Source organism: Pseudophryne corroboree (assembly GCF_028390025.1).
Source record: "Pseudophryne corroboree isolate aPseCor3 chromosome 3 unlocalized genomic scaffold, aPseCor3.hap2 SUPER_3_unloc_84, whole genome shotgun sequence".
NCBI lineage: Eukaryota > Metazoa > Chordata > Amphibia > Anura > Myobatrachidae > Pseudophryne > Pseudophryne corroboree.
The window spans coordinates 166223-192257 of NW_026967579.1; the positions used below are offsets into that span (position 1 = coordinate 166223).

A 26035-nucleotide genomic window follows, 5' to 3' on the forward strand; every position below is an offset into this window, starting at 1 on the left:
CGGGAGATGCTATCTAGGGCGGTGTGGTGGCCCTCGGTGGCTAAGGATGTGGATCAGTGGGTTCGGGCATGTGACATCTGTGCCCGAAATAAGACTCCTAGAGGGGTTCCTGTTGGCCCATTACATCCACTCTCTATCCCATCTAAGCCATGGACCCACATTTCAATGGATTTTGTGGTGGACTTGCCCAAATCCTCGGGGATGACAGCCATCTGGGTTGTCGTTGACAGGTTTTCGAAGATGGCGCACTTTGTTCCACTGGTTGGGCTGCCATCGGCCAGATGCCTGTATGAATTATTTATGCTGCATGTTGTGCGTCTCCACGGGTTGCCACTTGATGTGGTCTCTGACCGCGGATCCCAGTTTGTGGCCAAATTCTGGAGGGCATTTTGTTCCGATCTCCAGATTTCTGTCAGCTTGTCGTCAGGCTACCATCCGCAGTCTAATGGGCAGACTGAAAGGGTGAACCAGTCCTTGGAGCAGTTCCTCAGGTGTTATGTCTCCAAGTGTCAGACTGACTGGTTTGCTCATCTGTCCATGGCGGAGTTTGCCTATAACAACGCGGCTCACTCTGCTACAGGGATCTCTCCCTTCCTTTGTGTGTATGGGCATCATCCTAAGGCCAATTCTTTTGACCCCCTGGACTCCACGCCTGGTGGTTCCTCTGTGGTTTCGGTCCTTAGAGGTATTTGGCGGAAAGTGAAGAAAGCCCTTGTGTCTGTGTCATTAGTGACCAAAAGGGTTTTTAATAAGCGGAAAAGACCCTGCAGCTTCAAATTAGGAGACTTCGTCTGGTTGTCTACCAAGAATTTGAAGTTGAGACAGCCATCTCATAAGTTAGGACCCCGGTTCATCGGCCCTTATAAGATCACCAGGGTTATCAATCCGGTGGCATTTCAGTTAGATCTGCCCCGTTCTTTGGGTATCAATAAAACATTTAATTGTTCCCTTTTAAAACGGGCGATTAGTAATCCTTCTTCCAGTGGAAGACCTTCCCCTCTTCTGATACGTGGCCAGAGGGAGTTTGTTGTTGAAAGGATTCTTGACTCCAAGGTGGTTCGGGGTCGGCTGTCATTTTTGGTGCACTGGAAGGGGTATGGCCCGGAGGAGCGGTCGTGGGTGCGCAGTTGTGATCTTCATGCCCCCAGACTGATACGCTCTTTCTTCTCGCAGTTCCCCGATAAACCCGGTGGTAGGGGTTCTTTGACCCCTCGTCAGAGGGGGGGTACTGTTAGGGTCTCCTGCCCTGTGCTGCCACGTCGTCATGGCAACCGGGAGACAAGTGCTAGTGGAGTAACCTGAGCGCAGCTGATACTCCGGTTCGGGTCTTTTGCTGTGCAGTGGTTATAGGCTCTGTGCACGGCAGGGGATCCGGTGCTGGTTTTTGTGCTCACAGTCTGTGAGGTCAGAGTGGGGCGTGGACAGCACCTGCTTTATAAGGCCTCTTCTCAGGTTAAGCAGATGCTGCTAAATCTTTGTTGGTTAGTCAGTTTCTGAAAGTTAGCCAGTACTGTGTAGCTTTGTATTTGTTGTTGCTTACTGCAAATAGGCCTGGGGATTTGGTACTACACTCTGCCAACCCAGACCTAGCAGTAAGACTGGAGTCAGTCGTTTAGCTTGCTGGGGTTCTTTTACTACTCTGTGAACTTAGCAAGTTTGCGGCTGTATTCTAAGACTTGCCTGCATAAATCCTGTCTCACTGTGCAAGGTGTCAGGTGTCAGCTTAGTGGCAGTAAGCTGAACCTGTGCACTGCAAGTGAGAATTAGGATTGTGGAGACTCTCCTTGTGTCTATCATTCCATCTCTGACCAAGGAGTTTACCGCCACACCCATTGGTAACCCTTTAGGGTTTTGCTGTTGCCCTTAGCAACATCATTTCGGGTTCTCTACGTATTAAAACACAACATCTTGCTTTTCCCATCTGAGCATTACTAATACTAGGGAGACACCCAGTTCCTTAGCCTCTGGGCTTCTCTGTTCACTTTGTGTGTATTTTGTTACCCTATCACCTTCTGTGTACGTAATGTCATATTTCCCAGTCTGTCTATGAGTTCATTTGTTTTGCATACCTATCTGTTCAGACACCAGTACATTCCTGCAGGCACTGGAGTGCATAACAGTTCTGACACCTGTACATTCCTGCAGGCACTGGTGTGCATAACACATGGCTGCAGCCGCAGCTTTCCCTGCACTCGCCGGGACCCGGGCTATATCCCCCGCACACTTCCTCCCACCGTCGGTGCTAGTACGAGGGCGCGGAGGGCTGGAAAAGATGAAGGGGAAACGAGCAGCAGCGGCTTCTCATACGCTGCTGCCTTATAACTTAAGCCCTGGTAGCTAGCAGCACAGCTCCTCCGCCGCTACCCTTCTTTTATAGAGAGTAGAGGCTATTCCATTTGGGGGTTAGATGATGTTTGATGAGTTAGACAAGTGGATTTCGCAGGCAACTGCAGTAACATCTACCTTTCTACCTACTTCTTACTCGAGCACAACGTCACACGTTATAGAAGGTTGCTCGGGACCAGTGTTTAAATTCATTCGATCGCTGTCGTACCGAGCCAGAATAGGTTTTGGAGCAACAGACTCGTGGAACCAGAGGTAGAGGTCGTTCATAGTCGACACCAGAAAAGAGCGTCCACACAGTCCATTTATTTGCAGCATGAGGGCCTAGGTGCCCATTGCGAGCAGGAGCGTTACAGGAGGCAACTTCAAAGACTCCTGCATACAAAGGGTTAAGTCTCCAGTCCCAGATCCTCAATGAGGAACGGGATTTTATTCAAAACTTTTGGTAGTGCAAAATACCTTCATATCCCGATTTGAACCCCTCATCAGCCCCAAGAATCTTTATAAAGATCATAGCAATAGTGGTGACAAGATTGAGACAGGGGTCACGATCATACCTTATCTAGACAATCTACTGATCAAGGCCCATCTCAGAAACAGCTGATAAAGGATGCTTCGACATCTCATCAATTTCTCATTCAACATGGGTGGATTGTGAACTTCCAGAAATCCAACCTCATGCCAACTCAACGGATTCATTTCCTCGATCTCATCTTGGACACGATACAATTAAGAGTATTCCTACCAGAGAACTAGATCCAGGATCCACCTACACCTCTGTGCTACTTCTCAAGAAGAGGGTGGCGTCATTCGCAGCTCTCTGGTATGGAGGACTTCATTCCTGACCATTCCAGATGAAACTCATTGCTCAGGGAGCAGGTTCGCACTGGCTTCTACATTGAAGAATCCAGCTTCCACCACGCATACGAACCTACTTGATTTGGTGGTCGTTGCACAAGAATCTTGCAGCAGGCAAGAGATTCGGCATTTGGGATTGGAGGATCCTGACAACGGACGCCAGTCTCAGAGGTTGGGGTGCCGTCCTAGTGGAACAAATTCCTAACGGTTTGCAGATTCAAGATGGAATAATTCCAGTCAGTTATTGTGGGTTTAGAACATGGAGGGGTCATGGTATCCATGGACAAAAAGGATGGACGTTACAGGAGAGCAGCCTACCCATAAACATTCTCGAACTGAGAGCAGTTTACAATGTGCTTCTCTTAGCCGCAGACCTAGTCATGGGTCAACACTTAAAGATACAGTCGAACAATGTCACGATGACTCCTTACATAAACCATCAAGGAGGATGGCGTTAAAGGAAGCCACAAAGATCTTTTTGTGGGCAGAAAGGCGAAACATCATTCTCTCGGCAGTGTTCATTCCAGGTGTGGAAAACTGGGAAGCAGATTATCTCAGCCGCCAGGACATGCATCCGGGAGAGTGGTGCCTACATCCACGGATTTTCGAAATGGTGGTGAGGAGATGTGGTCAATATCCCAGGATAAAAGATCCAGCAGCAGAAGGAGTGGACGCATTAACACTTCCTTGGTGTTACAGGAGGATTTAAATTTTTCCACCTTTCCCACTCATACCCAGGGTTCTGAAACGGTTGAAACGAGAACGAGTGTGGGCATTTCTAATCACACTAGATTGGCCCCGCAGGAGTTGGTACTCAGACCTGCGAGGGTTACTAGTGGAAGATCCTTGGCGGTTACCTCAGAGGTAGGACCTGCTATCTCAGGGACTGTTCAAACACCCACACCTGCACAGGCTGCATTTAATGGCGTGGCTATTGAAACCCGGATCTTAAGAAACAGAAGGATACCAAGAACGGCCATTCCTACAATGTTTGCCGCTAGGAAGCCGGTCACAGCCATGCACTACTACAGGATTTGGAAGAGGTACATAGACTTATGTCAAGAATGTGGGTGGAATTCAACGATCTTCCACTTATCCAGACTTCTACTTTTCCTTCAGGCCGGTCTAGATGTAGGACTGAGGCTGGGCCCTCTGGAGGTTAAAATTTCGTTTCTCTCTATACTATTTCAACAAGCGGTTAGCATTCTTGCCAGAGCTTCAAACTTTTTTACAGGGGGTTCTGAGGATACAACCCCCTTTTCGTCCTACCACTGCGCCATGGGACTTAAATTTGGTGTTGGAATTTTTGAGATCTCCAACTTTTGAGCCGTTAGCAAGAACAGACCTGAAATATCTCTTTTGGAAGGTCACGTTATTGATTGCCTTGGTCTCGGCCAGGCGGGTTTCTGAGTTGGGAGCCTTATCGTGTAAGAGTCCTTTGAATGTTTCATGAGGATAGGGCAGAACTCCGTACAAGAGCAGGTTTCCTTCCTAAGGTTGGTTTCACGTAAACCAGCCAATTGTGGTCCCATCTTTTCAGGGTCTCGCAGATGGGGAAGTGTCCTTGGATGTTATCCGAGCTTTAAGGGTATATGTACAAGTTACGTCGTCCTTCAGAAAGTCGGACCATTGTTTGTTCTTTATGATGGGCCAAAGAAGGGGTGCCAGCATCTAAGCAGCCTTTGTCTAGATGGATTCGACTTGCCATTCGGTAAGCTTATATTTCCTGTGGCAAACAGGTTACGGTTCAGATGGGTGCTCATACCACCAGATCAGTGGGTGCCTCGTGGGCGGCTGCCAGATGTGTTTCCACTACTCAACAGACAAAGAGGAGGGGGTGCAAATCCCCTCCCGTAAATTCCCTTCCGCACACTGAAAATTACCCTGTAACCATACCTGAACCTATCTGGTAATAAAATTTAGAGAATTAGTCACAAATGTTTGCAAACACATGTTTAGCTGCTGAGCCACGTCACGCCTTCTCTGATACAGCAGTCCTAACCTACATAATAGCAGTGCCCACATAGGGCCATGTAATTTGTCATAGTAGGCCTCATGATAAAGGCTATTACTAAAACACTTCCAGACAGAGAGCTAACTTACCCGGGAGCCACCCCCAGGATCTCCCATTGGCACTACAAGGAACAGCATGCCTTCCAAATGCTGCTCCCATTCAATTCCACTACTCAACTTTGCAGAGCGGCGACGTGGTCCTCAGCCCACACGTTCGTGAAATTTGACAAGTTTGATGCCTTTGGGTCCGGAGACTGTAAGTACGGACGTTTTTTTGGGAGCACTCTTGTTGACTTAATTGCAAATAAAATATAACCTTTAAGAAATATTCACTAAAAATTCATATATATTGATCCTACTTAATTAAAAGAAAGATTACTATTGACTGAATTGTCTTACTATCAGTATTATATCAATCAGGGTGAAAAATATTTTATTTAGAAGAAATATATTCATATGTGTAATACTTTACCATCTAGAACACTGCCAGACAGCCGTGGGCTCTCCCTATTGGAAACTATAGGTCAGTTAGACTACAATAAGCCACTATACGTCAGTAAGACAATACAGTAAGAAACTATAGGTCAGTAAGACAATACAGAAGGAAACTATAGGTCAGTAAGACAATACAGTAAGAAACTATAGGTCAGTAAGACAATACAGAAGGAAACTATAGGTCAGTAAGACCATGCAGTGAGAATAGTGGGGATGGCGGTAGTGAATGAAAGGGGGAAGGAGTAGGGGGTAGGGAAAGAGCAGCCGGCAAGGGCATTAACTTGGGTATTAAAGTTTTTACCAAAATACTAAGTAATAACGATTATGGGTCACCGTTGCTGCATAAAGAGAATGATGCCCCTTGCACAGGGGGAAATACTGATCTTAATTGTATGTATGTAAACGCTAGAAGCATTACTGGAAAAAAGGGTGAAGTAGAAATCCTTGCAGCAAGCAAACAGTATGATACTATAGGCATTACTGAAACTTGGGATGAATCTCATTATTAGACAGTCAATCCTAGAGGGTTATACGCTGCTCAGGAGAGACAGACTAAATAAACGGGTGGAGGGGTATGTCTTTATGTAAAGCCGTTATTAAAACCTCATATATGGGAAGATATTCAAGAGTGGACTGTAAATACTGTTGAAACGCCTGGTATTAATGTGTCTGATGAGAAATTGTTACTGAAACAAATTGAAAGAGCAGCAGGAGTAGGAGACATAGGGGTATATGCAATTACGGTCGAATTCCCGAAATTGGCGAAAAACTGGACTTTTTCACCCCCAAAAAAAATCGTCAATGCAATTCAGAACTTTCCGTCAAAAAAACAGAGTTTCAAAATTTGATTTTTTGAAATTCGACTTTTGTCAAATTCGACTTTTCTGCAATGGTACAAATGCTGCAATTCGACAAAAGTGTAATCAATTGAAGTTTGGAAATTCGCCAACAGTGCTTTTAGACAGTAAATTCGTCAATTTCAATCCGCCACACTTTGGTGGGTGAAACTAATAAAAAAAATGTAAAACATGTTTTTTTTGGTGTTTTTTTTTTTTTTTTGGTGATAGCATATCTATTTATATTAGAAGGGATTAGGTAATTGGTTTGTCTGTTTTGGAGGCATAAGTATTATTTATATATTTTGTAAAATAATATATATATATTTTTTTAGATGGAATGGTAAAATCCCGGAAAAAAATGGCATGGGGTCCCCCCTCCAAAGCATAACCAGCCTCGGGCTCTTCGAGCTGGTCCTGGTTCTAAAAATCCGGGGAAAAATTGGACAGGGGATCCCCCGTATTTTTAAAACCAGCACCGGGCTCTGCGCCTGGTGCAAAAAATACGGGGGACAAAAAGAGTAGGGGTCCCCCGTATTTTTTACACCAGCATCGGGCTCCACTAGCTGGACAGATAATGCCACAGCCGGGGGTCACTTTTATACAGTGCCCTGCGGCCATGGCATTAAATATCCAACTAGTCACCCCTGGCCGGGGTACCCTGGGGGAGTGGGGACCCCTTCAATCAAGGGGTCCACCCCCCCCAGCCACCCAAGGGCCAGGGGTGAAGCCCGAGGCTGTCCCCCCCATCCAAGGGCTGCGGATGGGAGGCTGATAGCCTTGAGAATTGTGAAAGAATATTGTTTTTTCCAGTAGTACTACATACAAGTCCCCGCCAGCTGGTACTTGGAGAACCACAAGTACCAGCATGCGGGAGAAAAACAGGCCCGCTGGTACCTGTAGTTCTACTGGAAAAAAATACCCAAATAAAAACAGGAGACACACACCTTGTTAGTAAAACTTTATTACACAACTGCCAACACACACATACTTACCTATGTTGACCCGCCGACTGCCACAGTCTCCGTCGATCCGGGGTACCTGTGAAAAAAATTAGACACAGCACCACACATGCGACTACAAAAAGGATATCCTGGAGTTAGAAAAGGTTGAGAGGTGGGTGACCAAACTAATTAAGGGCATGGAGACTCTGGAATACGAGGAAATGCTTGCAAGACTAGACATGTTTACACTGGGAAAGAGGAGACTAAGGGGGTAATTCTGAGTTGATCGCAGCAGAAAGTTTGTTAGCAATTGGGCAAAACCATGTGCACTGCAGGTGGGGCAGATGTAACATGTGCAGAGAGAGTTAGATTTGGGTGGGTTATATTGTGTCTGTGCAGGGTAAATACTGGCTGCTTTATTTTTACACTGCAATTTAGATTTCAGTTTTAATACACCCCATCCAAATCTAACTCTCTCTGCACATGTTATATCTGCCCCCCCACCCCCTGCAGTGCACATTGTTTTGCCCAATTGCTAACAAGCTTTCTGCTGCGATCAACTCAGAATTAGGCCCTAAGAGGGGACATGATCAACATCTACAAATATATAAGGGGACAATACACAGAGCTTGTCTGGGACCTGTTTTTGGTAAGATCAGCACAGAGGACACGTGGACACTTTCTTAGGTTAGAGGAGAGAAGATTCCGCACAAAGCGGCGAAATGTTTTTCTCTGACGTCCTAGTGGATGCTGGGAACTCCGTAAGGACCATGGGGAATAGCGGCTCCGCAGGAGACTGGGCACAAAAGTAAAGCTTTAGGACTACCTGGTGTGCACTGGCTCCTCCCCCTATGACCCTCCTCCAAGCCTCAGTTAGATTTTTGTGCCCGAACGAGAAGCACTCTGTGATCAGGACTTCCGGGTGAGTCACGTGAGCGGCTCTGTGATGACGTGTGTGTTGCCTAGCAACGTGTCCGTGATTAGACAGGCGCCGGGAAAGCCTGTCAGAGAAATGTAAACAAAGTGAGAAGGCATGTGAAATACATGCAGTGATGCTGTGAACAGAACTAGTAAAAATGAAAGCAATATAGTGACTGAAAGATAAGTTTAAAAAGATGTTTAAAAAGGCAATATTCAAAAAGCTGTACAGCAAAAAACATGCAGTTCTGTGGTTACCAATAAAGGCACATGTTCTATAGGCATATGAGCATATTTTAACTGTATGTCCCATGTAAGGAAAAATAATTATTATTTAAATTTTAATATTTAAATTTTGATATTGACTTAGGCACTAAGCCCTGGCTGACGTCTGTCTTCAAGAGGTACAAGAGAACGGAAAAAAGAGGGAATGGGGGTGGGTGTGAGGGGGAAAGGGGGAGGGGGGGGGGAAGAGAAGGGAGGAAAGGGAAACAAAAAAGGAAGGGAGGGGGGAGGGGTAGGGGGGGGAGGAAAAGAAGGAGGGGGGGACAAAAAATATGTACATGATCAGCAACAATAAATATTGGAGAAAAAGGGACAACATGGAATACTGTTGTGTAGTAAAACTTATGAGGAGACCCAGTGACATATCCCTCATGATAGAAATATGTTCCAAGTGAATTTTTCGTTGAGGCCCTTAGGTGATAATGCATCCAGAAGAAAAATCCATTTTGATTCACATTTGGATAAGGCCCCTTCTTACTTGACCACGAGTAACCTCAACCGCTGACGCAAAGTTCTCCTGAGCTGCTTAGAATAAAAGTGTATTTTAGGTTTTTTATTTTCAGTGAGTCCTGCTGGCAACAGGCTCACTGCATCGAGGGACTAAGGGGAGAAGAAGCGAACTCACCTGCGTGCAGAGTGGATTGGGCTTCTTAGGCTACTGGACATTAGCTCCAGAGGGACGATCACAGGCCCAGCCATGGAGTCCGGTCCCAGAGCCGCGCCGCCGGCCCCCTTACAGAGCCAGAAGCAAGAAGAGGTCCGGAAAATCGGCGGCAGAAGACATCAGTCTTCACCAAGGTAGCGCACAGCAGTGCAGCTGTGCGCCATTGCTCTTCATACACACCTCACACTGCGGTCACTGAGGGTGCAGGGCGCTAGGGGGGGGGCGCCCTGAGCAGCAATAAAAACACCTTGGCTGGCGAAAATACATCACATATAGCCCCCAGGGCTATATGGATGAATTTTAACCCCTGCCAGAATCCATAAAAAAGCAGGAGAAAAGTCTGTGAAAAAGGGGCGGAGCTTATCTCCTCAGCACACTGGCGCCATTTTCCCTCACAGCTCCGTTGGAGGGAAGCTCCCTGGCTCTCCCCTGCAGTTACTACACTACAGAAAGGGTTAAAAAAGAGAGGGGTTCACTAATTAGGCGCAGTATTAACAATACAGCAGCTATAAGGGGAAAAACACTTATATAAGGTTATCCCTGTATATATATAGCGCTCTGGTGTGTGCTGGCAAACTCTCCCTCTGTCTCCCCAAAGGGCTAGTGGGGTCCTGTCCTCTATCAGAGCATTCCCTGTGTGTGCTGTGTGTCGGTACGTTTGTGTCGACATGTATGAGGAGGAAAATGATGTGGAGGCGGAGCAAATTGCCTGTAATAGTGATGTCACCCCCTAGGGGGTCGACACCTGAGTGGATGAACTGTTGGAAGGAATTACGTGACAGTGTCAGCTCTTTACAAAAGACAGTGGTTGACATGAGACAGCCGGCTACTCAGCTTGTGCCTGTCCAGACGTCTCATAGGCCGTCAGGGGCTCTAAAGCGCCCGTTACCTCAGATGGCAGATACAGACGCCGACACGGATACTGACTCCAGTGTCGACGGTGAGGAGACAAATGTGACTTCCAGTAGGGCCACACGTTACATGATTGAGGCAATGAAAAATGTTTTACACATTTCTGATAATACGAGTACCACCAAAAGGGTATTATGTTCGGTGAGGAAAAACTACCTGTAGTTTTCCTGAATCTGAGAAATTAAATGAGGTGTGTGATGAAGCGTGGGTTTCCCCCGATAAAAACTGATAATTTCTAAAAAGTTATTGGCATTATATCCTTTCCCGCCAGAGGTTAGGGTGCGTTGGGAAACACCCCCTAGGGTGGATAAAGCGCTCACACGCTTGTCAAAACAAAGGCCCTCTCCTGAGATGGCCGCCCTTAAGGATCCTGCTGATAGAAAGCAGGAGGGTATCCTAAAATGTATTTACACACATACTGGTGTTATACTGCGACCAGCAATCGCCTCAGCCTGGATGTGGGTTGGCGTGGTCGGATTCCCTGACTGAAAATATTGATACCCTAGATAGGGACAGTATATTATTGCCTATAGAGCATTTAAAAGATGCATTTCTATATATGCGTGATGCACAGCGGGATATTTGCCGACTGGCATCAAGAGTAAGTGCGCTGTCCATTTCTGCCAGAAGAGGGTTATGGACACGACAGTGGTCAGGTGATGCGGATTCCAAACGGCATATGGAAGTATTGCCTTATAAAGGGGAGGAGTTATTTGGGGTCGATCTTTCAGACCTGGTGGCCACGGCAACAGCTGGGAAATCCACGTTTTTACCCCAGGTCGCCTCTCAACATAAGAAGACGCCGTATTATCAGGCGCAGTCCTTTCGTTCCCATAAGGGCAAGCGGGCAAAAGGTTCCTCATTTCTGCCCCGTGACAGAGGAAGAGGAAAAAGGCTGCAGAAATCAGCCAGTTCCCAGGAACAGAAGCCCTCTCCCGCCTCTGCCAAGCCCTCAGCATGACGCTGGGGCTTTACAAGCGGACTCAGGCACGGTGGGGGCCCGTCTCAAGAATTTCAGCGCGCAGTGGGATCACTCGCAAGTAGACCCCTGGATCCTTCAGGTGGTATCTCAGGGGTACAAATTGGAATTCGAGACATCTCCCCCTCGCCGTTTCCTAAAGTCGGCTTTACCGACGTCTCCCTCCGACAGGGAGGCAGTATTGGAAGCCATTCACAAGCTGTATTCCCAGCAGGTGATAATCAAGGTACCCCTCCTGCAACAGGGAAGGGGGTATTATTCCACACTGTTGTGGTACCGAAGCCGGACGGCTCGGTGAGACCGATTTTAAATCTAAATTCAATTCAAGATGGAGTCCCTCAGAGCAGTGATTGCGAACCTGGAAGAAGGGGACTACATGGTGTCTTTGGACATCAAGGATGCTTACCTTCATGTCCCAATTTACCCTTCTCACCAAGGGTACCTCAGGTTTGTGGTACAGAACTGTCACTATCAGTTTCAGACGCCGCCGTTTGGATGGTCCACGGCACCCCGGGTCTTTACCAAGGTAATGGCCGAAATGATGATACTCCTTCGAAGGAAGGGAGTTTTAGTTATCCCTTACTTGGACGATCTCCTGATAAGGGTAAGATCCAGGGAACAGTTGGAGGTCGGTGTAGCACTATCTCAGGTAGTGTTGCGGCAGCACGGTTGGATTCTCAATATTCCAAAATCGCAGCTAATTCAGACGACTCGTCTTCTGTTCCTAGGGATGATCCTGGACACAGTCCAGAAAAAGGTGTTTCTCCCGGAGGAGAAAGCCAGAGAGTTATCCGAGCTAGTCAGGAACCTCCTAAAACCGAGCCAAGTCTCAGTGCATCAATGCACAAGGGTTCTGGGAAAAATGGTGGCTTCCTACGAAGCAATCCCATTCGGCAGATTCCACGCAAGAACTTTCCAGTGGGACCTGCTGGACAAATGGTCCGGGTCGCATCTTCAGATGCATCAGCGGATAACCCTGTCACCAAGGACAAGGGTGTCTCTCCTGTGGTGGTTGCAGAGTGCTCATCTTCTAGAGGGCCGCAGATTCGGCATTCAGGACTGGGTCCTGGTGACCACGGATGCCAGCCTGCGAGGCTGGGGAGCAGTCACACAGGGAAGGAATTTCCAGGGCTTATGGTCAAGCCTGGAGACATCACTTCACATAAATATCCTGGAGCTAAGGGCCATTTACAATGCTCTAAGCTTAGCAAGACCTCTGCTTCAAGGTCAGCCGGTGTTGATCCAGTCGGACAACATCACGGCAGTCGCCCACGTAAACAGACAGGGCGGCACAAGAAGCAGGAGGGCAATGGCAAAAGCTGCAAGGATTTTTCGCTGGGCGGAAAATCATGTGATAGCACTGTCAGCAGTATTCATTCCGGGAGTGGACAACTAGGAAGCAGACTTCCTCAGCAGGCACGACCTCCACCCGGGAGAGTGGGGACTTCACCCAGAAGTCTTCCACATGATTATAAACCGTTGGGAAAAACCAAAGGTGGACATGATGGCGTCCCACCTCAACAAAAAACTCGACAGGTATTGCGCCAGGTCAAGGGACCCTCAGGCAATAGCTGTAGACGCTCTGGTAACACCGTGGGTGTACCAGTCAGTGTATGTGTTCCCTCCTCTGCCTCTCATACCCAAGGTACTGAGAATTATAAGACGGAGAGGAGTAAGCACTAAATTCGTGGCTCCGGATTGGCCAAGAAGGACTTGGTACCCGGAACTTCAAGAGATGCTCACGGAGGATCCGTGGCCTCTACCTCTAAGAAGGGACCTGCTCCAGCAAGGACCTTGTCTGTTCCAAGACTCACCGAGGCTGCGTTTGACGGCATGGCGGTTGAACGCCGGATCCTGAAGGAAAAAGGCATTCCGGATGAAGTCATCCCTACCCTGATCAAAGCCAGGAAGGATGTAACCGCAAAACATTATCACCGCATTTGGCGAAAATATGTTGCGTGGTGCGAGGCCAGTAAGGCCCCGACGGAGGAATTTCAACTGGGTCGATTCCTACATTTCCTGCAAACAGGAGTGTCTATGGGCCTGAAATTGGGGTCCATTGAGGTTCAAATTTCGGCCCTGTCAATTTTCTTCCAGAAAGAACTAGCTTCAGTCCCTGAAGTTCAGACGTTTGTAAAAGGGGTACTGCATATACAGCCTCCTTTTGTGCCTCCAGTGGCACCTTGGGATCTCAATGTAGTTTTGGGGTTCCTAAAGTCACATTGGTTTGAACCACTTAAATCTGTGGAGTTAAAATATTTCACATGGAAAGTGGTCATGCTATTGGCCCTGGCCTCGGCCAGGCGCGTGTCAGAATTGGCGGCTTTATCCTGTAAAAGCCCTTATCTGATTTTCCATTCGGACAGGGCGGAATTGAGGACTCGTCCTCAGTTTCTCCCTAAGGTGGTTTTCAGCGTTTCACCTGAACCAACCTATTGTGGTGCCTGCGGCTACTAGGGACTTGGAGGACTCCAAGTTGCTAGACGTTGTCAGGGCCCTGAAAATATATTTTTCCAGGACGGCTGGAGTCAGAAAATCTGACTCGCTGTTTATCCTGTATGCACCCAACAAGCTGGGTGCTCCTGCTTCTAAGCAGACTATTGCTCGTTGGATTTGTAGTACAATTCAGCTTGCACATTCTGTGGCAGGCCTGCCACAGCCAAAAATCTGTAAATGCCCACTCCACAAGGAAGGTGGGCTCATCTTGGGCGGCTGCCCGAGGGGTCTCGGCTTTACAACTTTGCCTAGCAGCTACTTGGTCAGGAGCAAACACGTTTGCAAAATTCTACAAATTTGATACCCTGGCTGAGGAGGACCTGGAGTTCTCTCATTCGGTGCTGCAGAGTCATCCGCACTCTCCCGCCCGTTTGAGAGCTTTGGTATAATCCCCATGGTCCTTACGGAGTTCCCAGCATCTACTAGGACGTCAGAGAAAATAAGATTTTACTCACCGGTAAATCTATTTCTCGTAGTCCGTAGTGGATGCTGGGCGCCCATCCCAAGTGTGGATTGTCTGCAATACTTGTACATAGTTTTTGTAAAATAATCGGGTTATTGTTGTAGTGAGCCATCTTTTCGAGAGGCTCCTCTGTTATCATACTGTTAACTGGGTTCAGATCACAAGTTATACGGTGTGATTGGTGTGGCTGGTATGAGTCTTACCTGGGATTCAAAAATCCTTCCTTATTGTGTATGCTCGTCCGGGCACAGTATCCTAACTGAGGCTTGGAGGAGGGTCATAGGGGGAGGAGCCAGTGCACACCAGGTAGTCCTAAAGCTTTACTTTTGTGCCCAGTCTCCTGCGGAGCCGCTATTCCCCATGGTCCTTACGGAGTTCCCAGCATCCACTATGGACTACGAGAAATAGATTTACTGGTGAGTAAAATCTTATTTTTTCGCGGTAAGGACAATACGTGTTTGGAATTCCCTGCCTGAGAGTTATAATGGCGGACTCAGTCAACACCTTTAAGAATGGGTTGGATAAATTCCTAATGGATAATGAAATTCAGGATTATGGTGCGTAGTCACTCACTATAGTTATTATAAAAAAAAGGAATAAACACAATGGCTGACATCAGCATCAGACAAAATGTAGTCCAAAAATAATACTGCACAGGAAACCACAAATAGGTTGAACTCTATGGACAAATTGTCTTTTCTCTTACGTCCTAGAGGATGCTGGGGTCCATATTACTACCATGGGGTATAGACGGGTCCAGCAGGAGCCACTGGCACTTTGAGAGTTTAATAGTGTGGGCTGGCTCCTCCCTCTATGCCCCTCCTACCAGACCCAGGTTAGAAAATGTGCCCGGAGGAGCCGCTCACAGCTAGGGGAGCTCTACAGAGCTTTCTTAGTAAAAGTTTTTCTTAGAGTTTTTATTTTACAGGGAGGCTGCTGGCAACAGTCTCCCTGCATCGAGGGACTGAGGGGGGGGGAGGGTCCGCCCTGCGGGGTGTGAGCCACTGTCTCCGCTGACTGGACACCGAGCTCCAGAGGGGATAGATCGCTCCCCGCCACAGGGGAACGCTCACCCCAGCAGCATGCCGCCACCCCCTTGCAGATGTGAAGTGTGGCGAGTGAGTCACCGTCCCCCCCTAACAAGCGGGGGGTCGGTGTGAAGATGGCTACAGGGTAGGAGCGCATTATTAACTTCGCTCCCGGACGGCTCAGCGGTACCTAGGTGTGGCGCTGTGAGGGGCGCCCTGAGCCAGCGCCTGACCCTACACTGACAATTCCAGCATGTCGGGATCTGCGGATCTCAGCCAGCACACAAAACCTCAGGCCAGTATAATCTATCAAGAGCGGGAAGACGGCGCCATTAAGGGGGCGGAGCTTCTCAGAGTGGACCCAGCAGCGTTCCAGCGCCATTTTCCTGCCTGCAGTCGGATGCAAGTGGAAGATCAGTCCCTCCAGTGCAACTCCAGCTATCTGTACGGTACCAGGGGGGTGTAGAAGGGAGGGGAGGCTGTGTAAGACTCTGTCACCTATTAAGGGACACAGTCGGCACTGGTTTAGGGTCTCCCTATACCTATAATAGCGCTGTGTGTGGGTTGGCTCCAATCTCTGTGTCTCTCTGCCATTCTTGGGGAGGAAACTCTGTCTGCCCTGTACCCGGTGTGTATGTGGGGTGTAACAGCAAACATGTCTAGAGACTCTGTCTCATATGCTGCAGAGGATTCATCTTCTCAGGAAGATCCCATCCCATGTAATCAGGATTGCACTGTTGTAGCGCAGATCCCAGCTAGAGAACCAGAGTGGTTAACCTCTCTTAGGGGAACTATTCCTCAGATTTCTGAGAGGGTTACAAGATCTGAGCATGTCACTCAGGTACTGCAATCCTCTATGGTTGTATGGTCTGATACTGCTTCCTCGGGGTCCCCTGCGGTTCATTCTTACAAACGAGCGCTTGCCAAGATTATGCAGGATGACACGGACACCGATTCTGACACTGCAGACGGTGACGGGGATGTGTCGTGGGGGACGGCGTCACTTGCAAAGGGGGTGCAGTTGATGATTGAGGCCGTACGGGATGTGTTGCATATTTCGGACACTCCTCCTGAGCAGGTAGAGGAGGCCTTTTTCACGGACAGTAAGAAGGCCCCTCTTACCTTTCCAGCATCTGAGGAATTAAATGCTATATTTGAAAAGGCCTGGGAAAATCCAGTGAAAAAATTACAGATCCCTAAGAAGGGTCTTGGTTGTTTTTCCATTCCCAGAGGATGATAGAATGAAATGGGAGTCTCCACCTATAGTGGACGCCTCTGTTTCAAGGCTGTCAAAATAAGTGGTTTTACCAGTCCCGGGATCTACCGCGTTGAAGGACCCGGCTGATCGCAAGTTGGATGCTACGCTCAAATCCATATATACGGCTTCAGGGCTATAGCCAGATGGTCAATCACTCTGCAGGAGGACTTGACTACGATGGATAAAGGTGATGATGATTTATTCTTACGTAACATTCAGTATTCTGCGAGGCCTACAAAGAACAAAACCTCACACCTTCTTTAGAGGTGGTCGTGCTAAAGGAAAAAAGCCTGCTCCCGCAGGTTTCCAAGACCAGAAGCCTGCTTCTGGTACCCACAAGTCCTCCGCATGACGGTGGACCACACAGCCTGGAGGAAAGTCAGATGGGACCAAGACTCCGGCATTTCAGCCACGTCTGGGTGTCGTCTGGCCTGGACCCTTGGATATAGGATATGGTGTCCTGGGGGTACAGTCTGGAGTTTCAAACTCTCCCACCTCACCGTTTCTTAAAATCAGGCTTACCGGCTTTGCAGGCAGATAGAGCAATTCTTCTGGAAGATATCTGAAAATTGGTAGTGTCCGAGGTCATTGTTCCAGTTCTGCCTCATCAGTGGAACAAGGGTTACTATTCGAACCTTCTCATGGTACCGAAGCCGGATGGTTCTGTACGGCCAATTCTGAACTTAAAGTATTTGAACCCTTATCTCAGGGAGTTTAAGTTCAAGATGGAGTCTCTGAGAGCTGTCATCTCAGGACTGATGGAGTGGGAATTCTTGGTGTCCCTGGACATCAAGGATGCGTACCTCCACATTCCCATTTGGTCGACGCATAAGGCTTATCTCAAGTTTGCACTTTTTAGACGATCACTATCCGTTTCAACCGAGGGTCTTCACCAAGGTGATGGCAGAGATAATGGTTCTCCTCCGCAAGCAGGGTGTGAACACAATTCCGTATCTGGATGATCTCCTGATCAAGGCAACATCCAGGGAGAAGTTATTAAGATCCAATGCTCTCATGACACATCTGCTCAAGGAGCACGGTTGGATCCTGAACCTTCCAAAGTCTCATCTGGAGCTGACAAGGAGGCTGCCTTTCCTGGGAATGATCCTCAACATGGAGGTGCAGAGGGTGTTTCTACCGGTAGAGAAAGCACTAGTGATTCAAACAATGGTCCGGGATGTCTTGAAGCCTTCATGGGTATCGGTTCATCAGTGCATCCACCTTCTGGGGAAGATGGTTGCCTCCTACGAGGCTCTGCAGTATGGAGGATTTATTGCTCGCTCCTTTAGCTGGATCTCTTGGACCAGTGGTTGGGATCTCACCTACATATGCATCAGAGGATACATCTGTCACCAAAGCCAGGATTTCACTCCTCTGGTGGCTACAACTACCACACCTTCTAGAAGGCCGAAGGTTCAGGGTTCAGGACTGGATCCTTCTAACCACGGATGCAAGTCTAAGAGGTTGGGGAGCAGTCGCTCAGGGAGAAACCTTCCAAGGAAGGTGGTCGTATCAAGAATCCCTTCTCCCAATAAATATCCTGGAGCTAAGGGCCATGTACAACGGCCTTCTTCAAGCAGCACACCTACAGGATTGAGCTGTTCTGGTGCAGTCGGACAACGTGACCACAGTGGCCTACATAAACCAACAAGGCGGAACGAAGAGCAGGGCTGCAATGTCAGAGGTGTCAAGAATCCTCCTCTGGGCAGAAAGGCATGCAGTGGCGATGTCAGCAATCTTCATTCCGGGATTAGAAATATGGGAAGCAGACTTCTTCAGCAGACACTATCTCCATCCAGGAGAGTGGGGCCTTCACCCAGAGGTGTTTGAGGAGGTAACCGGTTGGTGGGGGGTTCCTCACATAGACATGATGGCCTCCCGTCTCAACAAGAAGCTGCGGAGGTACTTTTCCAGGTCGAGAGACCCGCAGACAGTGGCGGTGGACTCACTGGTAACACTGTGGGTGTTCACGTCAGTGTATGTGTTCCCTCCACTTCCTCTGATTCCAAGAGTTCTTCAACTTGTAAGAAGAACAAAGGTTCTGGCAATCCTCATTGCTCCAGACAGGCCAAGGAGGGCTTGGTACGCGGATCTGCTGGATCTTCTGCAAGATCCACAGCCCTTACCTCTTCGGGAGGATCTGCTGCTGCAGGGGCTGTTTGCCTATCAAGACTTACCAAGGCTACGTTTGATGGCATGGCGGTTGAGCACCAGATCTTAGCTCGAAAGGGTATCCCAAGCGAGGTGATTCCTACCCTGATACAGGCTAGGAATGGGGTAAGATCTAAATATTACCATCGAATTTGGAAATAATATGTGTCTTGGGGTGAATCCAAGAAATTTCCTGCTGTGGAGTTTCAACTTGGACGTTTGCTCCTTTTCCTGCAAGCAGGTGTGGATATGGGCCTGAGATTGGGAACTATCAAGGTTCAGATCTCGGCTTTATCCATTTTCTTACAAAAGCAATTGGCTGTCCTCCCTGAGGTTTAGACCTTTTTGAAGAGGTTCTGCACATCCAGCTTCCCTTTGTGGCGCCAATGGCACCCTGGGATCTTGGTGTGGTATTAGTTCCTGCAGTCGGATTGGTTTGAGCCTCTACAGGAGGCTAAAATCAAGTTTCTCACGTGGAAGGCGGTCACTTTGTTGGCCTTAGCTATCTGCTCGACGCATGTCAGAATTGGGAGCTTTTTCCTGTAAAAGCCCCTATCTGATCTTCCATGAAGATAGGGCGGAACTCAGGACTTGTCCGCAGTTCCTGCCTAAGGTTGTATCAGCTTTTCATATCAACCAACCTATTGTGGTGCCAGTGGCTACTGACACCTCAATTGCTTCAAAGGCCTTGGATGTTGTAAGGGCTTTGAAGATTTATGTGAAGAGGACGGCTCATCATAGGAAAACTGACTCTGTCCTCTATGATCACAAGAAAATTGGGTGTCCTGCTTCTAAGCAGTCGATTTCATGCTGGATCAGGTTCACCATCCTGCATGCATATTCTATGGCAGGATTGCCGTGTCCAAAATCTGTAAAGGTCCACTCTACTCGTAAGGTGGGCTCTTCCTGGGCGGCTGCCCGGGGTGTCTCGTCTGTACAGCTTTGCTGAGCAGCTACTTGGTCTGTGTCGAACATGTTTGCTAAGTTTTACAAGTTCGATACCTTGGCCTCTGATGACCTCAAGTTTGGTCAAGCAGTTTTGCAGGAGCCTTCGCTCTCTCCCTCCCATACTGGGAGCTTTGGTACATCCCCATGGTACTAATATGGACCCCAGCATCATCTAGGACGTAAGAGAAAATAGGATTTTAATTACCTACTGGTAAATCCTTTTCTCATAGTCTGTAGAGGATGCTGGCCGCTCGCCCAGCGCTTTGTTTTCCTGCTTTGGTTTTATAGTTCAGTACTGCCTGGTTCCTAGGTAAGTTTTGCGTTATTTACTGTTTCAGCTGTTGCTGATTTTTTCCGGCATGTTGGCCGGATTTGCCTGTTGTGTGAGCTGGTATGAATCTTGCCACTATCTGTGTATTTCCTTCTCTCGAAGTATGTCGTCTCCTCGGGCACAGTTTCTAGAGTCTGGTAGGAGGGGCATAGAGGGAGGAGCCAGCCCACACTATTAAACTCTTAAAGTGTTCATGGCTTCTAGTGGACCCGTCTATACCCCCATGGTACTAATATGGACCAGCATCCTCTACGGATTACGAGAAAAGGATTTACCGGTAGGTAATTAAAATTCTATTTTTTATACCTTAGATACTATGTTACTATGTAATACAGAAGGAAACTATAGGTCAGTAAGGCAATACAGTAGGAAACTATAGGTCAGTAAGACAATACAGTAGAAAAGTGTAGGTCATTAAGGCAATACATTGGGAAACTGTAGGTCAGTAAGGCAATACAATAGAAAACTGTAGGCCAGTAAGGCAATACAGTGGGAAACTGTAGGTCAGTAAGACAATACAGTGGGAAACTATAGGTCAGTAAGAATACAATAGGAAACTATAGGTCAGTAAGACAATACAGTAGGAAACAGTAGGTCAGTTTGACAATACAGTAAGAAACTGTATTTCAGTAAAACAATATAGTAAGACACCATAGGTCAGTAAGAAACTATAGGTCAGTAAGACAATACAATAAGAAACTATAGATCAGTTAGACAATACAGTAAACTATAGGTCAGTAAGACAATACAGTTAGAAACTATAGGCCAGTAAGACAATACAGTAGGAAACTATAGGTCAGTAAGACAATACAGTAGGAAACTATAGGTCAGTAAGACAATACAGTAGGAAACTATAGGTCAGTAAGACAATACAGTAAGAAACTATAGGTCAGTAAGACAATACAGTAGGAAACTATAGGTCAGTAAGACAATACAGAAGAAACTATAGGTCAGTAAGACAATACAGTAGGAAACTATAGGTCAGTAAGACAATACAGTAAGAAACTATAGGTCAGTAAGACAATACAGTAGGAAACTATAGGTCAGTAAGACAATACAGTAGGAAACTATTGGTCAGTAAGACAATACAGTAGGAAACTATAGGTCAGTAAGACAATACAGTAGGAAACATCTAAATAGCCTTTATAAATGAGTTCCTCCTAACACCGCACAACTGCTCAGTGCGCAGACATTTGTGAGCAAAATAAAAAACCTATGGAGAATTATCACCAATAACTTTTTGCGGGTAATTGGATAGGGAGTTTTTGCGATGAACTGAATCCCTCCCATAAAATGTTTATACATACAGTATGATGTTACATTGAGATTACCGCTGGAGGAAACTCTGTCACAATATTATTCAATGTGTAATTTATCCCATCCTCGTATGGGTGTAATATATTACTATATTCTTACTGAACAGGATTATTAGCACTGAATCAGTTATCACCCAATATAATATACATGCCGATGTTTAACAACAAATACACTTGTTTGTTTATTACATTATTCACCTTTATACATTTACCTTTGTGTTTAATATATCACTGATTTATCTTACATACTTTACTGTACTTAATAAAGGTTATATATTATTTATTAGTGTGCAAACAGGACAGCACTTTCTCTTCTTTGGTGTTTTATTATTGCAAAGCCCATGTCACCTCTAGTAATCCCACATGAGCGTCCATGTCACCTCTAGTAATCCCACATGAGTGTCCGTGTCACCTTCAGTAATCCCACATGAGCGTCCATGTCACCTCTAGTAATCCCACATGAGCGTCCATGTCACCTCTAGTAATCCCACATGAGCATCCATGTCACCTCTAGTGATCCCACATGAGCGTCCGTGTCACCTCTAGTGATCCGACATGAGCGTCCGTGTCACCTCTAGTAATCCCACATGAGCATCCATGTCACCTCTAGTGATCCCACATGAGCGTCCGTGTCACCTCTAGTGATCCGACATGAGTGTCCGTGTCACCTCTAGTGATCCCACGTGATCGCCCGTGACACCTCTAGTAATCCCACGTGATCGCCGTGACACTTCTAGTAATCCCACATGAGCGTCCGTGTCACCTCTAGTAATCCCACGTGATCGCCCGTGTCACCTCTAGTAATCCCATGTGATCGCCCGTGACACCTCTAGTAATCCCACGTGAGTGTCCACGTCACCTCTAGTAATCCCACGTGAGCGTCCACGTCACCTCTTGTAATCCCACGTGAGCGTCCACGTCACCTCTTGTAATCCCACATGAGCGTCCACGTCACCTCTAGTAATCCCACATGAGCGTCCGTGTCACCTCTACTAATCCCACATGAGCGTTCAGTGTTGATCTAGGTCCAGTCTAAGCATCCTAGCTTTTTTTGTTTTTTAATAAACATAAAAGCAATGATTACAGATAAAAATGTCAGTTATAGAATTATTTATTGTATGCTGTAACACCCTGGGTCTTGTCTACTCATTATATATATTAATGTATTTTATTTTCCAGCAGATGGACACACAAGCAGGAATATCTCAGAAGGACATCTAATGCTATCCCTGGATTCTGAAATAACAGATAATGACAGTATACAGGATTCGCCAGGAGATAACCCCATTACCCCAATTATACATCCAGCTCTATCAGCTGATCCCTCTGATCCTGGGAAATGTTCTCCTGATCACTCTGATATTGGAGCATCTGTTACAGCTCTGAGAGTAGATACAGTGTTTCCCTGTTCTATAGATGCCATATGTTTTACACAGAACACAAACCTTATTACTCATCAGCCAGCTAAGGCAGGTGAGAGGCCATTTCCATGTTCTGAGTGTGGGAAATGTTTTACATACAAATCAGCTCTTGTTACACATCAGAGAAGTCACACAGGTGAGAAGCCGTATTCCTGTTCTGAGTGTGGGAAATGTTTTGCATGTAAATCAGGTCTTGTTATACATCAGAGAAGTCACACAGGTGAGATGCCATTTTCCTGTTCTGAGTGTGGGAAATGTTTTTCATCGAAATACCATCTTGTTAGTCATCAGAGTAGTCACACAGGTGAGAAGCCATATTCCTGTTCTGAGTGTAGGAAATGTTTTGCACGGAAACCAGATCTTGTTCTACATCAGAGAAGTCACACAGGTGAGAAGCCATATTCCTGTTCTGAGTGTGGGAAATGTTTTGCATGTAAATCAGGTCTTGTTATACATCAGAGAAGTCACACAGGTGAGAAGCCATATTCCTGTTCTGAGTGTAGGAAATGTTTTGCACGGAAATCACATCTTGTTATACATCAGAGAAGTCACACAGGTGAGAAGCCGTATTCCTGTTCTGAGTGTGGGAAATGTTTTGCACACAAATCACATTTTGTTATACATCAGAGAAGTCACACAGGTGAGAAGCCGTATTCCTGTTCTGAGTGTGGGAAATGTTTTTCATCTAAACCAGATCTTATTAGTCATCAGAGAAGTCACACAGGTGAGAAGCCGTATTCCTGTTCTGAGTGTGGGAAATGTTTTGCACACAAATCACAATTTGTTATTCATCAGCATGCTCACACAGGTGAGATGCCATTTTCCTGTTCTGAGTGTGGGAAATGTTTCGCACAGAAATCCTCTCTTGTTACACATCAGAGAATTCACACAGGTGAGAAGCCGTATTCCTGTTCTGAGTGTGGGAAATGTTTCGCACAGAAATCAGCTCTTGTTACACATCAGAGAATTCACACAGGTGAGAAGCCATATTCCTGTTCTGGGTGTGGGAAATAAGCTCTTTTTTTTTTTAAATTGTGTATTCTTTATTGTAAGTTTTTTAACCCCCCCTCCCCCCCCCAAAAAAAAATAATACAACAAACAATTATTAAAATTATGAGCATTATAAGAAAGTGGCACCTGTAAGAAAAAATTGTTAATACAAAACGTGTTTACAGCTCCTTTTGGAGAATTTGAGCTCAGTCCGTCACGATTTCACAAAATGTGGAAGTTCTAACTTTCCCTAACTACTAACCGGTACCATGCAGGGCTCCAAGATGTAGTATGGTAAGTCCTCTTCTCCCGTGCCACTGCGTCCAGCGGTGGGAGATCGCGGTTAGTTGTTAAGTCGCGGCTCAATGGCGTCACACTGCGGCTCGGTGTCAGGGAATTCGGGCCGGTCAGATGGTAAACTGTAGCTCTGTGCCTCCAACGCGTTTTGTGCGTCACAATCATGGCAGATACAGTAGAGCATGCAATATGCAGACAGGAGTACTGTCAGACAATGTATACCAAATAAAATTACAATACATGCCCAACAAAAACAGGATATATAAAGCACTTCTCAGTATAACATTAAGCAATAGGAGCACACAGGCGCCATGTGAGCTCACATATCTAGGATAAAGTGAGAGTAACCTATAGCTGAGGAATATAGAGATACAGAGATAACTATATTGCAGACCATGAATAGAATAGGCATAGAGTGAAGGAATATTGAAAAAATATATATATAATTCCGGAGACATCTGCCATAAATCTAAACAGAATAAAACAAAACCCTACAGTCTCTAACTAAATCAAAACAAACCCCGCACCCTGTATAACCTAACCCCAACCTAAGTATACCTGGATCCCCATAACCCGCCCACCTAAGCTACTTAACTTGTCTAAGCCCTAAACCCCACCCCATACCCAAAACGAGGATAAATAAAATAGATATATGACTGGAGCAACTGAAAAGATAATATCAAAGGATCTAACTCTAGTGGAACTTCCACGTATAAACTTACATATGTGAACATAAAATATGAAGGATAGTGTTTGCTATACCCAATAGATATTCCAATGCGTATCTAGATACATAAGCTCTTAAATGAAAAATGTTCAAATTAAACATAGTGTGTAACTATGTAATAAAGTTAGGCCGATAATAAGACATACAAAAAACATGAGAATGGACAATATTTTACAGAGAATCAGTGAGAATAAAACATAGCGAGGGTCCTGGCAACAGTGAATCAGTACACAGACTTGGAAAGAAACAAATTCAGTCTGGGGGACGGGCCCATTCCGGAACCATATAGCCCAACAATTCACAAACAGTAACCAGCAAACAAATGGAGTCATCAGCCATCTTGTACAGCATTATCCAAGTAGAGAAGAGTAAAGGCCTCAGGTCCACAAAAATTACAGAATGGAAATCCATCCCCCTCCCTAGCACCTCAACGGACTGCAATGTGATACAGTACAGTTCTCCAGTGTCCAAAAAGTCACATTTTGAGGCCCTGAATGAGATGGTGTGGGTCCACACAGTCACTAATGACGAGATGGAGACTGCCGCTGACATCCCATGCACCATCGCCAACCAGGAATAACGGCGAATACGCATGGGATTAATCCGCAACTCCCCCAATTTATAACTTGTTGTGTAGCGGAACCCACAGGCTCACCCAAGGGCTCCGAGGGCATCAACACAGGTAGGCAGGCAGACTGTTCAGGAGAAACGGGCACTGCAACAGTCTCTTCTCCAAACATAGCAAGAATCCTTTTCTCAGATTCCATAACAGCCTTCAGGATAGAGGAGGTTAGATGTTCAGAGGTACTAGCAGGGTTAAACATGGCTGCAGGGGGTGCCTCACCGAAGCCAGTAATATGTAAAGAAGCACTGAATAGCAGATAGAAATATTAGAAAGGTCCAGTCTCAAACAGTCAATATCAGAGGTATGAAACGCAGAAGAAATGGCAGTTCTGTGTGTTCATGATGAAGGAGACCTCAGTGTTCAGCAGAGAGCTATAGTGAAAAAAAGGTGTGCACTCACTAGGGAAGCATAGGAGAGAAGTAATGAAGTTCCTAGGGGCCCGGTCAAAAGATGGCATCTCCGTGGCGGGAAAGCACTCTTAATAAGCTGCTCACAGGGTCGGCCAAAATGCAAGGATTCCGCTCGCAATATAAGGCGACAGCAGCGGCACAGACACGGAGTTAAAAGCACCACTCAGAAGAAGCCGCCCCGCATTCAGCTTGGGTAAATAGTCGGGTAGTAGAAGTGGCGGATCCGCAGCAGGTAAGTTTGGCCACAGTAAACATGCGGTCAATCCCGGTGATGTAGTAGTCTCCCACCACAGCCAGTCAGTGCCAGCAGTCCCCGAATCAGCAGCC

The 26035-nt window shown here is 46.6% G+C and overlaps 2 protein-coding genes across 2 annotated transcripts in view; one reads left to right on the top strand and one right to left on the bottom strand.

Annotated features, from left to right (window-relative positions):
• The window catches only part of LOC134984828 (zinc finger protein 585A-like), a 187679-nt gene that overhangs the window by 57461 nt on the left and 104183 nt on the right, over positions 1-26035 (bottom strand). The gene's annotated exons all lie outside the window — the stretch shown is intronic.
• The window catches only part of LOC134984827 (oocyte zinc finger protein XlCOF22-like), a 34357-nt gene that overhangs the window by 6499 nt on the left and 1823 nt on the right, over positions 1-26035 (top strand). Inside the window, exon 3 of the mRNA XM_063950302.1 lies at positions 22418-23635. Within this exon, the coding sequence (XP_063806372.1) occupies positions 22418-23635 (1218 nt within the window). The remainder of the gene's footprint in view (positions 1-22417; positions 23636-26035) is intronic.